General features: G+C 43.7%; 2 protein-coding genes across 5 annotated transcripts; both read right to left on the bottom strand.

Moving 5' to 3' along the window:
- Positions 1–867: 867 nt before the first annotated feature.
- decr2 (2,4-dienoyl CoA reductase 2, peroxisomal) lies at positions 868–8,398 on the bottom strand. Of its 4 annotated transcripts, none has more exons than XM_060036255.1 (11): positions 8,254–8,398; positions 5,511–6,276; positions 4,508–4,621; positions 4,312–4,380; positions 4,066–4,117; positions 3,777–3,912; positions 3,171–3,295; positions 2,803–2,896; positions 2,537–2,641; positions 1,401–1,644; positions 868–1,112 (listed from the first exon to the last, which is right to left on the bottom strand). In XM_060036255.1, exons 1-10 carry the CDS (start codon positions 8,273–8,275, stop codon positions 1,427–1,429), a joined length of 1,701 nt encoding a protein of 566 aa, XP_059892238.1. In that variant the 5' UTR covers positions 8,276–8,398; the 3' UTR covers positions 868–1,112; positions 1,401–1,426. The 4 variants fall into 4 exon arrangements, with proteins under 4 accessions (XP_059892238.1, XP_059892236.1, XP_059892240.1 ...); XM_060036253.1 differs by having other exon boundaries at positions 1,456–1,644; XM_060036257.1 differs by lacking the exons at positions 5,511–6,276; positions 8,254–8,398 and adding an exon at positions 4,825–5,499 and having other exon boundaries at positions 1,456–1,644; positions 4,508–4,618.
- A 2,523-nt stretch (positions 8,399–10,921) lies between these two features.
- On the bottom strand, positions 10,922–14,220 carry mrpl10 (mitochondrial ribosomal protein L10). Its single transcript, XM_060036258.1, has 5 exons — positions 14,130–14,220; positions 13,410–13,582; positions 12,859–13,023; positions 11,950–12,094; positions 10,922–11,522 (listed from the first exon to the last, which is right to left on the bottom strand). Exons 1-5 carry the CDS (start codon positions 14,167–14,169, stop codon positions 11,275–11,277), a joined length of 771 nt encoding a protein of 256 aa, XP_059892241.1. The 5' UTR covers positions 14,170–14,220; the 3' UTR covers positions 10,922–11,274.
- Positions 14,221–14,255: the final 35 nt, after the last annotated feature.

Here is a 14,255-nt window from a genome sequence, read left to right as displayed (position 1 = left end):
AGGAGGTCCAAAGACTGTCTGCATGGTGTGCGGAGAACAACCTCATCCTCAACACCTCAAAGACCAAAGAGCTGATCATTGATTATAGGAGGAATAAGCCGGACATTCAGCCCATCTATATGAACGGAGAGCGTGGAGAGAGTCTCGGACTTCAGGTTCCTGGGCATGCACATTCAGCAGGACCTGACCTGCACAATAAACACCAAGGCGCTTATGAAAAAGGCCCAACAGAGATTGTACTTCCTAAGGATCCTCAGGAAGAACAATCTTCAGGAGAAAATGCTGATGACCCTTTATCGCTGCACCATTGAGACTGTCCTAAGCTACGGCATCTCGCTGTGGTTTGCCAGTTGCACTGCAGCTGAGAGGAAAGCGCTCCAGAGGGTCATAAAAACGGCACAAAAAGTCATTGGATGTCCTCTTCTCTCTCTTGAGGATGTGTACAATAGACACTGCCTCAGGAGAGCTCATAGCATCCTGAGAGACTCATCCCACCCAGGCCATAACCTGTTTGAACTGTTGCCCTCTGGGAGGCGCTACAGGGCAATCAGATCAAGAACAAATAGGCTTAAAAACAGTTTCTACCCCAGAGCTGTTATTTCTCTAAATAATGCAGAATTATAAATTACTGCATTATCATACCAATCTGACCTTTAAAATTGGCTGATATTTTAAAATGTATATATTTGTTTGAGTTCAACATTCTATATTTATTTTAAAAAAATACTCATTTTCTCATTTAGTTTTTGTTTTAAAAGCACTTATTTTGAGAGCCTCTACCCCAATTTCGTTGCACTTTGTGCAATGACAATAAAGAGATTCTGATTCTGATTCTGATGTTAACTTGAAACAGCCGATACACAGTAATTGGGTTCATACATCATTTATGATACTGTAACAAAACCGTAGCCACAGGTAAAAGTAATAATATAATATTTATGATTGCAGTACATTAACTTTATTGGTCGACTTGTGAGATATTATTCACAACACTCCAGCCCTTTACCCCAAAACAGAATAGCATGTTAGCAACAACCGAAGCAATCAACAAGAAGGTTCAGGTAGTCTCTGGTTTCATCACTTGTCCCTCCTAGCTTCAGTCGACCAATGGCCTGAAAATAAAAGACAGATCTTGACGTCATTTTAATGGCTTAAATGGAGCAGAAACGTTTCATAGCAGGTAAATATAACCAGGTACGGACCGGATCTGTGAGTTTGGGAGAATTGCAGAACGGCCATCAACCTGGCCTTATAGGTAGCATGTTGAATCAAATTGATAAATTATTGAAAATAATTTGACATCTAGGGCCGGCCTGCTCCCCACAGTAACAGAACTCACACACTTCAACACTATTTAAAAAAGTAATAAAAATCTGTAAGCCCCGCCTCCTCCTACACACCTGGGCCAGGAGGAGGTGGGGCTGGTTCAGAGCTTAGCAGAGTTAGAGGCTATACCCAGCATCGCAGCCACGTCATTGGCTGAGGTGAGCCACGCCCCTCCATCCATCACCAGCGCGGCACCCGTCATGTAGGATGACACCCGGCTGGCCAGGAACAGGACGCCGTGCGCCATCTCCGTCTTGTTTCCTGCCCGCTGGAGAGGTATGGAGCTGAAGGCTCCCCTGGCCTCACCCTGGGGCCCTCCTGCAAGGACCAGGAGAACATTATAATAAACCACATCGGCAAATCTTCACAGCAGCTCATAGCTGTCTCAGGGGAAGGTATATCTTTGCGAGCAAGTGGTAGCATGTCGTTTCGAAAATAAACATGGATATAACCTTGTATTGCCCCATAAGCTATACCAGCTTTAGAGGAGAAAGATGCATTACCTATGGTGACCAGAAAGGTTTTGTTTAAAAAAGGTATGAATACAACCAAATAAGGGCACTGAGAACACAGACATTCATTTAAGGCATGCAAATGGGTCACATTTCAGCAAAAGGTATTTTATAAATTGTATTTTATTTGGGGGGGGGGGGGTTCTATTTCTCAAAGTTGTCTTCAGGTAAAGTAAAATGTGGGTAGGCGTGGGGTTTGAGTCGTAAGGCAGAGATTACTAATGAATATCTCCTTATTATATTTTGAAAAACAGTTAAATGTCCTCAAATAAAAAAAAAATCGTAAAATTCAATTTTTTTTAATTCGATTAGATTATTATTATTTTTTAAGTAAACTTGTGCCTCCAACCCAGCAAGAACAATGAGCCTGCAAACAACAGGGTTGTTCAACATCTACAGGCAAAGAAGCGTCACATAGCTTGAGATTGGATGCCATAATAAGGAATGTGAAGTTGACCTCACACAGCGTCGATTGCTATGGTGAACGCACCATGGTTAAAGGTCGCTTAGTTGCCGTCTCACAAAATGGCGCCTTACGTGATGTTACTTAGTTCACATTCCCTTTACATATATCACTCCAAAGATGATTAGAGGTCATATTTCTTAGAATACTTAGAATGTGTCTTTAATGAGACCCATATAGTGGGACAGTGGTGAGAAATAAATATTTGGCCAACATACAAATAAATAATGCTTACCAAGCCTGCGGTAGCCCTCGGTGCCCGAGATGGGCCCTGGGGCCAGGGTATTGACCCTCACTCCGCTGGGGCCCCACTCCACTGCCAGGTGTCTGGTCATGGCATCTGTGGATCACAACGGTGAGTACAGGTGGAAGGGAGTAGGTTTGTATATATCTATACACGATATATCTGAAATCCAATATATATTGGCCTGATATTTGCATTTTTATTAAAGATTGGATATGGGGTTCAGGTGTAGCGGAGTACAGGTGTAGGCGAGTTACCGTTGGCTGCCTTGGCAGAGCCTGCGTGCACCTGTAGGCCCTGGCCCCGGTAGCCCAGAGTTGCGGATATATTCACGATGTTCCCGCCATGATCCTGCTCAGAGAAACCACATTAAGCCCAAAGCACACAGAGTAAGAATATAGTTTGATTCTTGTATTGTTTTAACAGAGCAACGCAAACGGATAGTGAATGTAAAGTGGGTGTTTTTAAAATCGCTGGCATTTTGCTAGAACTTTTACAGATTTAATCATCCTTATGAATGGCACCATTTGCTACATGTAATTGATGTTTTTCTTGGCAGATGAACTATATTAAACAGCTGAAAATTGTTGCTGACTGAGACAGGAAGCATGTCTTTTCACCAGACCTTGAACCACTTCTCGTAGATCACTTTGCTGGCATTGAAGGTGCCCATGGTGTCAATCTCCATCACAGTTTTGAAGGCGTTGAAGGAGAGGGCCGATGCCGGGCACAGGAAGTTGCCAGCTGCATCTTTTTTGAAGTAATTCAAACACATATTTAAGGTGTAGGCAATGCCATTATGAAGCAAAAAAAGTAACATGTATGCGGGAAGTACATGCAAGTTTATACATCGGGCATGACTCTGGTGACTTCATGGAAGGCTCCAGCCCAGTGAACTCAATCAGACCCCCTAGAGGAGGGGGGTAGAATGGTTGAGGATGAAAGAGGGAGAGACTGTAGGAGTCAATTATTCACAGCACAACTGATATAGCTGCTCTTTCACCCACCACCACTACACATGTTGTATACGCAGACCATGATATCAATGTTGATGAGAGCACCCAATAAATGAATGAATCAACAACAAATAAAGAAAGTTTTGGCTATTATTAAAATTACAACAATCAGCAGTTATTCAAACAAAATACCATTATGTATGTATGTATGTATGTATACATGCTTGGGTACGGCTGTGAGAGAGTCACACACATCAACAGATAAGAAGACCTACTGTTGATCAAGATGTTGATGTGGCCCAGTTCTTTCAGAGTCTCCTCCACGGCTGCAGTGATGGTTTCAGGGTTTCTGACATCAATATGCAGAGGCAGGCAGCGGCGTCCGGTCGCAGTCGACAGCTTGTTAGCTGCCTGGACAGAAGCGTAGCACACACACACACACACACACACACACACACACACACACACACACACACCTTAAAGTTATGAAATAACTTTGCAGTGTTGTCTAACATACTTTCCTGTAATAGTTCTGTAATATCGTGTCATGTCACTTTATGTCACCTCTTTTAGTTTATCCAGGTTCCTGCTGGCAATCACTGTGTCACAGCCATGCCTGACGGGAGGAAAAATGAATCAGGTTGAACTTCAGCTAGTAGTTAGTCACTTAGTATGACTTAATTAAATCACCCTGTCAGACTACTGCAGAAGATTTATGAAAGACCCAGAACAGTCACACAAGTAAATGTTTGGTTTCATTGGACGCTGACATTAGGTTACACGTATATTATGGTTTAGCATTCGACTTACCTCATGAACACCTCTGCTATACGAAACCCGATGCCAGAGCCCCCACCAGTTATGAACGCTACTTGATCCCTAGATATAAGACAAACTGGCTATTATAATGGAATTACAGAGGTTATATCATGATACCCTATATTCAATGTGATCTGAGAAAAGAAAAAGCATAATAATTGAGAGGATATAACTTGGACATACGTACTTCAGTAAATCGGGACTGTAAGTATACGTGTATGAATCCATGCAATCATCAGTGCCAACATCCTCAGGCAACCGTTCTCCCACTCTCTGAGTCTTTGACATTTTTTTAAGTCTTCTGAAAAAAGAGAGCAATTACATTTTCAAAGTAGTTTAGACCGCACTAAATGACGTTCAAAGACACATCTTTTGTTCATTTTTATGTTAAACACAACAACCACGTCCATTGACATTTAACCAAGCCAGTAAGTGTCAAGGCTTTCGGGAATAAACTCCCGAAACAACAGTGCATCAAAGTTTACTTAAAGCCCAATTGTTTACCTCTTGTTCAGAAAGTGCTCATTCCAGTGTTGCAATGCAAGTCCGAAACGATTTTTCTTTATTATGTAATAAAGGAGGTGAACTGTTAACACTGATCTAACACAAGTATTGTTTTAACATAAAGTCCACAGAAGATCCTTTTATCTGCACCTTGGACGTCGGACCGCCTGCTTGGATTTTTTTTTCTTCCGTGATACATCATAGTGCATTATGGGAAAGGTAGTTTGTAAGTGAATTGATCCAAACAGATCCAAACTAAACAGTTTTCAACCGAAAAAACGTGATTGCAATCAAAATCCCATCATGTTACTTTTGTTGATTTGTAATTTTAGCTTTAGGGTTAATTTCCTTTTTGAGATGCACTTTCTCTGGTGAATTTTTTAGGCCCAATTGTTGAAATGTTCTAGTCTCTAATGTAGAATTCAATAGTACTTGGCTGAGATTTATATAGGTTAGGATCAGGATACTATCCTGATCAAATTTTCGTTAAAGGAAAACTGAAAGGGGAATTTGCGTCATGACGATCTTAGTAGGCTAGTAGAGATGTACTCAGTGAAATTTAGCACACACTTTGTTGAGAGTACAAAACAAAAGGTTAATCTAACTTGAAAAAATAAAACGTTAAAATAGAAAAAGAGAAAGTCTTCTTTAAACGTTTGTGTCTGCTGTCGTCATGCCCGCCTCACATCTTGTCCACCATCCGGCTGAACAGCTGGAGGAGCTCCCTCCGATCCTCCCTCAGCGCCTTCATCTCGCTCAGGCACTCTTCATGCCGCTTCTGTGAAGCAGCCATGGCAGCGCCGTCAGAGCTCTCAAGGTAGGCCAACAGCTCATCCTCCCTTGTGTCCTCCAGGTCCGCCCTCCTCTTCCGCTTCCGCAAGGAAGCGGAAGTCGAGGAGTCAACGGGTCTGGTGGGAGCTGGGACTTGAGGTGGGCTGGCTGCCGAGGAAGCAGGAGACGGGGGGAAGGCGCTGGCGGGCTGCGCTGGGGAGGGAGCCCCGCTGAGCGGGTCCCACAGCCCTGTGCTGGTGCAGGGCGCCGGCGAGGGAGCCGTGTCCACCGGCGCTGGGGACGGAGGACTGTCGCACCACACCACCATCTCGTCCATCTCCTTGTAGAACTGGAAGCGGACCGGCCCCCTGCCCGTCAACGCCGTGTTCTCCTTGACTTTCTTATAGCCCTCCGTCAGCGTCAGCCACTTGCGACACACCTTTTCTTGCAGGAAGTGCTCCCCGAACTGCCCCGCAAGCTTCGCAGCCATCTCCTCCCACAACACCTTCTTTGACTTCTTCCCAGACCTCAGCCGCCGGTTGAGGTCGTCGAAGGAGGTCGCGGTCGCGGGTCCCTCGCCGCCTAGCTCAAGGCGGATCTGTTGGATGAGGAAGAGGGTCTGCTCTTTGGTGAAACCCTCATTCACCGGCAGCGGCGCCGTTGGCTCGACTTCGCCGGTATCTGAATCATGAAAAAGAAACATGTCAGCACCGTACTTGCAGACCCCAGGGATAAATGACCAATGTTGAAGTATGCTCATTTCTACAGTTTAATGCTTTTTAATAACTCAGCCTTGCAAATGCAAAAACATGTCACCTTTCATATTAACGAAAAGATCAAACAGTTTCAGGGCCGGTGTGGGTACCGGATTGACTCGGCTGCCAGATCAACTCGGGGTCCTTGATGCACAATAATGACGCACTTCCTGTAAACGCTGTCTTTTAAATGCGCATGCGCGTTTCATTCATTCTCATGTTATTCCCAAATATTAACGATCTCCTTTTGTTTTCTAAACTATGAATAATAATCTAATGTACAAATTATTATTGCCTATACTTGGGACATATATAAAAGAAGAATCGGTTAACTCAATTCACTGAACGGGGAGATCCACTCTATTTCCAGCGCCCCCAACAAAGAGTCAAAACAGCGACCCACACGCAGACAATTCCGTTCTCCCCCTTCAGAATAAGAGTCCCTAACACGAACTGGGTTACATATGCATTCATCAGTGCTTTAAGACGTGTTTCCAATGGCTTTGTTTGTGCAAAAGAACGGGCTGCGTTCAATGAAATCAAAACCAAAACGGATTGAGCCTTCTTTTTATGTCCATGATTGAGCCCCTTTTATAAACAACCCCCGGGTTTTGTCCGTTGGCTTGTGTCGATACGTCAAGCGTCGATACGTCATCTGTAAGCGCAGGACCCGAGTCGATCTGGCAGCCGAGTCAATCTGGTACCCACACCGGTTCCACGATATATGTATAAATACGCACACGCACCCTAGATCGGCGGACAATTGACCTGTCGCTAAGCCCCGCCCTTAGAACGCAGCTGAGCCAATGACATTCCAGCCTCAACTATACTCGGTCAACTCCATTGAAAACAGGGAGGAGGCATAATATATCAATTTAATGGTCAAACGATGTGCTTGGGGTAAATGTAACACGGCCAGTCGGTATCCCAAGAAGCTACAGAAAGGGGTATATTTCATCCCTTTACCCAAGACGCAACGGGACAAGAAAAAGTGTGTTATGTGGATCAGACTGTGTTGCAGGCCAGAATACCAACTGAATTTAAGCTTGTCACCTCCAGTATGTATCATAAGGTTTTGAATATATACCCCTCCGAAGCGTAATGTAGTCCCTTTCTTCTGGAAGAAATTAAATCATTTTTCGCCCAAAACTTCTCCAAAACCTGCTTTGATATACTGTCAGCTGACATTTTCCCATATGTTTTTGTTATCTAGTCTGGTTTGTTTGTTGGAGTTTGCCATGGTAACGACGGGGGGCGTGAATCTCCCTGTGCACATAGTTATGCGGCATTCCAGATGAATCGTACACCATCCCAAAGTGTGAAATCTCCAAGCTGTCTCGCGAAATTACACCGAGGCACGCCCCCTTAAGTGGAGTTCAGCGAGGTACTCGACAAACAAAGATGGCTGCGCCCGTAATGAGATGTTAACGGGTGACCAACGTGTTTATTTGTACCACGTCGTCGTTTTAATGTCAATTTTAAATGCTTTTACACACTTGATTACATTACTGCTTTAATCCGGTCAGCAAATTATGGATTGCATGGTTTTGCTGTGCGTGCAATACAATGTAAAGTTTGGTTTTCGAGCTGGTTTGCTAAAGAGGCCAATGTAGCTAACAATAACAATGACTACCCAATGACTTTTCTTCCCTTCCTCTTGGCGATGCCAAGAAAGACAAACGGGAACGTTGTAAGTGCTACAAGCCAGCGATTACGTCACGTTCGCGCGTATGGGCAACTCGGCCGTGTGGTACACGATGCATCTGGAATACCGCATAATACCTACTGTAGCCGCTTGCAGACGGTGCTTTCTATCTTATCTGAATAAACAGTTACTCAGCTGAAGCCTCATCCTTGAAAAGAACACGGCACATATATACAAAGACAACACATCTCAACATACCATCCAATACATGTGCAGCCATCTTCCTTTGTCGAGTCGTACACCACCCTGCCCGAGCTTAATGTGTGAAATCTCCCAACTATCTCGCGACATTTCACCGAGGCACGCCCTCTTTTGGTCGTAATACCCCCTGTCCCACTCGGGGCTCCTGAGAGTACATCGAGGAGAGCGAGGAAATGCTTGATGGTCTCTAGAGACCATCCAGATATTCAAGGCCACAAAATGTTCTCCTCGAGGCCAGACATTCAGAGAGAAACAGAACGTGGAAATCAGAATAGTTTCAGGTCGCTATGTGTGCGTTTTATTGATTTGATAGTTCACATCTTGCACAAAAACTGCAGTCAGGTTATAGTTATTATAACATCATAACATCATGTGAGATTATCATTCTTGTCCAGACACTCCAGCCTGTCTTCACTAATGTCACAGATTATGATTTTGTGTTTTCATTTAGGGGCACCGTTCAGTAGTGTTTGGTTAGTAATTTCAGTTTGTTAAGTAGGTTAGTAAACAGTTGTGTTCATCGACTAATTGTTGTGTGTGTATTTAAGTATTCAGTTTTGCTTTGTTTGCAACTGAGTCTGCACCATTTATACCAAATCGGTTTGCATTGCGTAGCATCTTGTTGACAAGAAAGTAAAGTTTATTTTTAGTCATTCAAAGCCTTGCATTTGAGTGTCTTTGCGCGGCACCTGACCATAAATAGAACCCTGCAATACTTTATAGGCAATGCCAGCAGCAGAGGAATACGAATGGCCTGCTGTAACTGCAAAGGTTCTGTCTAACAGTTATGCACTGAGAACACAGACATGATGTCTGACATCCCCTTTTCGTCACTTTCAAATGGATGCAAAGATCCCTGGAGGTTTCATGTCCCAAGTCAAGAGAGTATTCTACCCACCCACATGTACACTTTTGTACATTCATTTTCACAGATTAGTGATTTCTGTAGTGACCATAAATTGATCTAAAAGTGACCTGAATATTTGGCTATTGTCAGTTCTGACCACGGCCCTTTGACCCTTGACCCAGCCCCTTCAGTAGGCCTGCAAACACATGCTCCCCGTTGGCGGAAGAACTAACAGGCTTCATAAAGTAGAGATTCAATTTTTTTTTATGTTTGAATAAAGCTTGATGTTAATGTATGCTTAAAACAATTCTCACATTAAAGCCACACCTTTTTCTGAATGATGTGCCTTCAGTAGAACAGACAAAGAGCTTGAAGTCTCCCTGACTGGAAACTTGATCAAGTTTTAATTGATCTATGGATTTTCCGTTCCAGATCGTCATGCTTAATTGGGCTTTTAACTGCAACATGCTATGTTCTTTGCTTAGGAGAGATGATGGGGATGGAAATTTCCATCCCTGTACCAACTACAGGGATGACAGAATACCGACCTGAAGGAAATGGAAAACAACACACTATTAACTTATGTTGGAGAACATATGGATAGACTGTGGAAAATCGACACGTTGTATGTTTTTCATTACCTTTATATTTGCTTTCTTACGTTGTATGATCGGCCCACTGTTTGTTTTCCCATATGGCCAGTAGTAAACTAAACAGAAGTGGGGCAGGCTCAGTAACTGCCTTGAGCAAGCTGCTGAACCTCTGTCTTTGAATTCACTCTCTAACCTCTACCTGCTCCTTAACGACCTCTCTGTATTCACAATCTACTGGGGGCTAGGGGTCCCTCAACACACATATAGAAACATAGGAACTCAAACTACCAACTACAGGGATGACAGAACACCGACCAGAAGGAAATGGAAAACAACACAATTATTAACATATGTTGGAGAACATATGGGATAGACAGTTGACCCACGAGGGGTAGATAGGGTTTAAATAAACAATGAATAAAATCTACATATTTATTTTTCACTACTTTAATATTTGCTTTCTTTTGTTGTTTTATCTGCCCTTTCTTTGTTTTCCCATATGGCCTGTAGTAAACTAAACACAAATGGGGCAGGCTCAGTAACTGCTGGACAATAATTTGACTCTGTTCCAATCTAAATAATAGTTTGGTGCTCTTCTTGAATTTCACCTTAGTCATTGTTAGTGTTTATATTGTTAAAGTTTAAGTGCACCCACTCCACCCGATGTAGATAGATTTATAACTATAGGTTTAACCTTACCAACTACAATATACAGTGCAACAATAATAATATAGGGATTATCGATAGGAGTATAATTTATGTTTGTCAGATCAAAAAAATGGATCATGATCTGACATTTATTCGGCTAACAGCTTTGCCAACAGGGCAAGAGAAGGGAGAAGGTGGATGAGACTACCCCACAGACCACTCGCTAGCGAGCCTGGAAGGGTAGCTTTAGCTCCCCCTAGTGGTGGTAACCAGTGTTCCGTATGAACGACCAGTGAATTGGCTACAACCCCTGCTCCGAGAAGCTTAACGCTGACATCGAAATCAACTGCTTGCCTGACGGGGCTCAGCCCAACCACACATACACCCTGCCATAACAGAATATGTGTGTTCAAAAACTTGTCCCTGTCTCTGAAGCAGACATCACTGTAGAACGTATGGCTGGACTAGTTTAGGAACATGCCGTTCTTCTTTTGCTTACATTCATATATGCTAAACCACCAAAAGGGGCAAGGTGAACCAATTTTGTAGTATTTATAGTGCAACACTAAAACAGGAGTTATGTGTTGCTCATGGTTTTAATGTCATTAAATAAAACACCACATGAGAATCAAACCAAAAAGATACATTTCAACAACATTTAAGAAGCCATAATGTTCATGAGGACGTGCACACCAATGTCTTCAGTGGGGTTGAAGCGCCATAAAGCCACTCCAGACATTCTAAAGAGTGGTAGTAGTAGCGTATTTTTCTCAACAAATCCCTCCGCCAGTCTATAAAACCCCAAAAGAACGGTGGTGTGCGGAAGACGCACTAGACAAGTCCGGTCCCGGTGAGCCTTCCATCTTGGACCAGATCACCTCCACAGCGCGGTGGAGGCCCGGAGTGTTCCCACGGGGCCCAACGAGCCCCCTAGGACTGCTCCGCCACTCCCTCTGACTCCTGGGGGCGTGGCTCCGCCGCCGGCGCCCCCTGCTGGCTGACGTACTGCTGGAGCAGCGCCGACAGGCGGGCCGGGTGGTGCTGGAGCAGGGAGGCCGTGCGGGACGACAGCAGGGTCAGGCCGCTGACCAGCTCCCCCTGCACCACGCTGACCGAGGGCAGCTTGGAGTAGTGCTGCACGCCCTGGGCGCTCAGCAGGGTGCCGTCCACGCAGGCGCCTGGCGGTCGGGAGGAGGAGGAGGAGTAGGGAGGGGTTAGCGGTGGAGGCCAAAGTACCTCATGGGTGTCAGACTAACACAGCGTCACTTTTGGGTCTACCGTATATTCCAATGGAATGATGTTTAGCGCCAAGTACAGCGAGCCACATCCTTTATTGTTTTCTTTTTTGTTTACGTTTCTTACCCAAAAGATGAAATTCTAACGTGATGTTGTGTACTGTACCACCAATGGTCACTAAAAGTTTGCATATTTCCAGTGGAACATTTTGTTTGAATTCATCTTCAAATTTGAATAAATCTTGCACGGAAGCCGTTGTATATAGAAATACACAACGTTTTCTTTGGATATTTTGCGCTCTGGAACTAAAGTCTGGCTGATGATATTTTTGTTTTATATCTGCCCATCCAGCCAGCCTGAGGTACCTACCCAGCAGCACCATCTGTGGGCTGCCCCTCAGAGTGGACAGCATCTCTTTCACCTTGCCCTGTGTACTGACGATCAGCACCGTTGACCCGATGAACAGAGGAGCCATGTTGCAGAACTCGCCGTCCTTCAGGAAGGACCTCATAACCTGAAACATTGAGAATATCACGGATCAATACATGCATTACCAGCTCTGGAACCCTCCATGTGTGTCTTTGAACAGAGGTTTTAATACTATATAAACTGTTTGAAGATCAGCTAACAAATACTGTTGAGATTTCAGCCGTGTCACTTTGACACGGAGCCAAACAATCTGATCCTTCTATCTGGTATTTGTGCTTGTAGAATAAAATTATTTATTTCTGTCAGTATTTTAAAGGAGACATGTTATACCACCAGGTGTGAGTGTGATTAGCAGTTGCATGCCATTTAAAAAATCTGCGTCTTCTGACATCCCTATTGGGCGTGTCCACCTAGAAGTGTGCTGGATAGATGAGCAACGTTTGCTTCAGTCCACTGGGTAGGCTGGGAGACTGATCTTACAAGCACACGTCTAGGTGGTGTTAGAAGACACAGATTTTCAGAACGGCTCGTAAGGGCTAAACACACTCACACCTGATAATATAATATAACACCTTTAAGAAAAAGGAACATGCATGAATCACCCTAACCCTAAACCAAAATCAGGGGGTACAAAATGACACAACAACAAGTGAATAGGCAGATCCCACTGTCAACACAGAGACCAACACGCTTGACATGGCTTTGGATCATCAGCAATATTCTTTAAAATAATGCCTTGTTATATGCAGCTGGTGGTATCGGTTGGCCAGCTTGCCTTCTTCCATATGGGTGCTTCTCTCCAAGTAACCATATGCAGTAGTGAACCTTGAGGCGGGGGAAGGTCTCTACCTGGTTTGGGAAGAACTTGACGGTGAGGCTGTGCTTGTGAAGCCGGTGCCTCAGGGTCAACATGTCCTCAGAGTTGCTGGCGTTGTTCTGGACCACCGCAATCATCTTGCAGTCCTGGAATACCTTCTTCACTTCCTTCTTCAAGAGCAACACCAGACCGCTTTCCTGATGGTAGGAGTGATGAGAAATTCAAATCTCAAATCATGTAAAACCTTAAAAGTTTCAATCAAAGCCTATCAGAAAATTAGTAAGTAAAGTAAGTTATGTAAGTAAGTAAAGTAAGTAAATCATTCAGAGCAGAGCTACTAGTTCCACAGACTCAGATGTAGCTCTTTTGAAAAGTATAACCATTGCTTGGTAATAACAGACCTAAATAAAGATAAATAGTACAAAGCTCTGAAGTAAAAAAAAAAAGTTATGAGTTTGAGGCTGACAACTAATGTTGACACAGGGGATGTTTTCATTCTCAGCCATGGAAGAGACATTATAGACAGTAGATCGTCAAAAGGCACGATATGATTAATCTCAGTCCAACTGGCTTGGTTACTCACCACTTCCACCTTTTTGTTTTGGGATGGATACGCGCCTGCTGCTAGCCGTTTAGGAGGAATGTATTCTGTAACAGCCATTAGCTTCTGTTTTATAATGTGCATGGGCCTCTTGTGGCGGGTCACTGATTTGGACATGTGTCGAACCCGGCCACACTGCGTCAGTGGCAGCCATCCTAGAAACACAGGGTATAATAACAACAGGTTTACATTGGGATGAAAGCTAGTTTGTGGTGCTGCATGGGTGTTTGCATGAGATTACACTAAAGCTCTTTACTAAATATAGTTGGTAGTCAGCACTTGAATTATACTAAATTATGCTTTGAATAATTAGCGACCAAAATTACCAAGAAACCAGTTGAGTCTGAAACAGCTAGGGATAGAAAACCATGATATTGACAGTGGTTTGGCCTGCATTTTTCACAGCTTCCCAAAACATGAATGATTTGCTTTCAGGTGGATGATGCATTTTGAGTGGCAATGAAACTTTATATATAATTTGACCTATATTGGAGGGATACGTTAATATGGGCTTATTATGATTAAATTACGACCATGCCAGAATGCAATGCTGAAGCTGAAAGTACTAGGACATTGGAGCAACGGAAAGGGTTTAAATCGTCTGACCAACATCATATAGCATATCAACACAAGGGCGTTTAACAGGAATACATTGAAGACGATTAATGACAGCCATTCAATGTTTTAATCTAACTGATTTACCTGATTTCGCTAGCAACGTTCCACACAAGGTCGCCGCCATCTTTTACGTACAGCGTCATTCAAGACCGCGCAGCCGTCATCGATGAGTTGTTCATCGGTGTCACATCTCACAATGTTTACTTTAAA

This window comes from Gadus macrocephalus, chromosome 18, assembly GCF_031168955.1.
Source record: "Gadus macrocephalus chromosome 18, ASM3116895v1".
Classification (NCBI taxonomy): domain Eukaryota; kingdom Metazoa; phylum Chordata; class Actinopteri; order Gadiformes; family Gadidae; genus Gadus; species Gadus macrocephalus.
This window is presented reverse-complemented; position numbering and strand designations above follow the sequence as displayed.

Bases quoted from the DNA above. Each gene is read 5' to 3' on its own strand.
- decr2 (XM_060036253.1), bottom strand. From the start codon at position 8,275: ATGGCTGCACATGTATTGGATG. The intron at 4,381-4,507 runs GTACGTATGTCC...TCTTATATCTAG, and splicing joins TACAGTCCCGATTTACTGAA to GGATCAAGTAGCGTTCATAA. The intron at 3,296-3,776 runs GTAGGTCTTCTT...ACTTCAAAAAAG, and splicing joins CATCAACATCTTGATCAACA to ATGCAGCTGGCAACTTCCTG.
- mrpl10 (XM_060036258.1), bottom strand. From the start codon at position 14,169: ATGGCGGCGACCTTGTGTGGAACGTTGCTAGCGAAATCAG. The intron at 13,024-13,409 runs GTGAGTAACCAA...TCCTACCATCAG, and splicing joins AAAACAAAAAGGTGGAAGTG to GAAAGCGGTCTGGTGTTGCT. The intron at 12,095-12,858 runs GTAGAGACCTTC...TCAATGTTTCAG, and splicing joins TCAAGTTCTTCCCAAACCAG to GTTATGAGGTCCTTCCTGAA.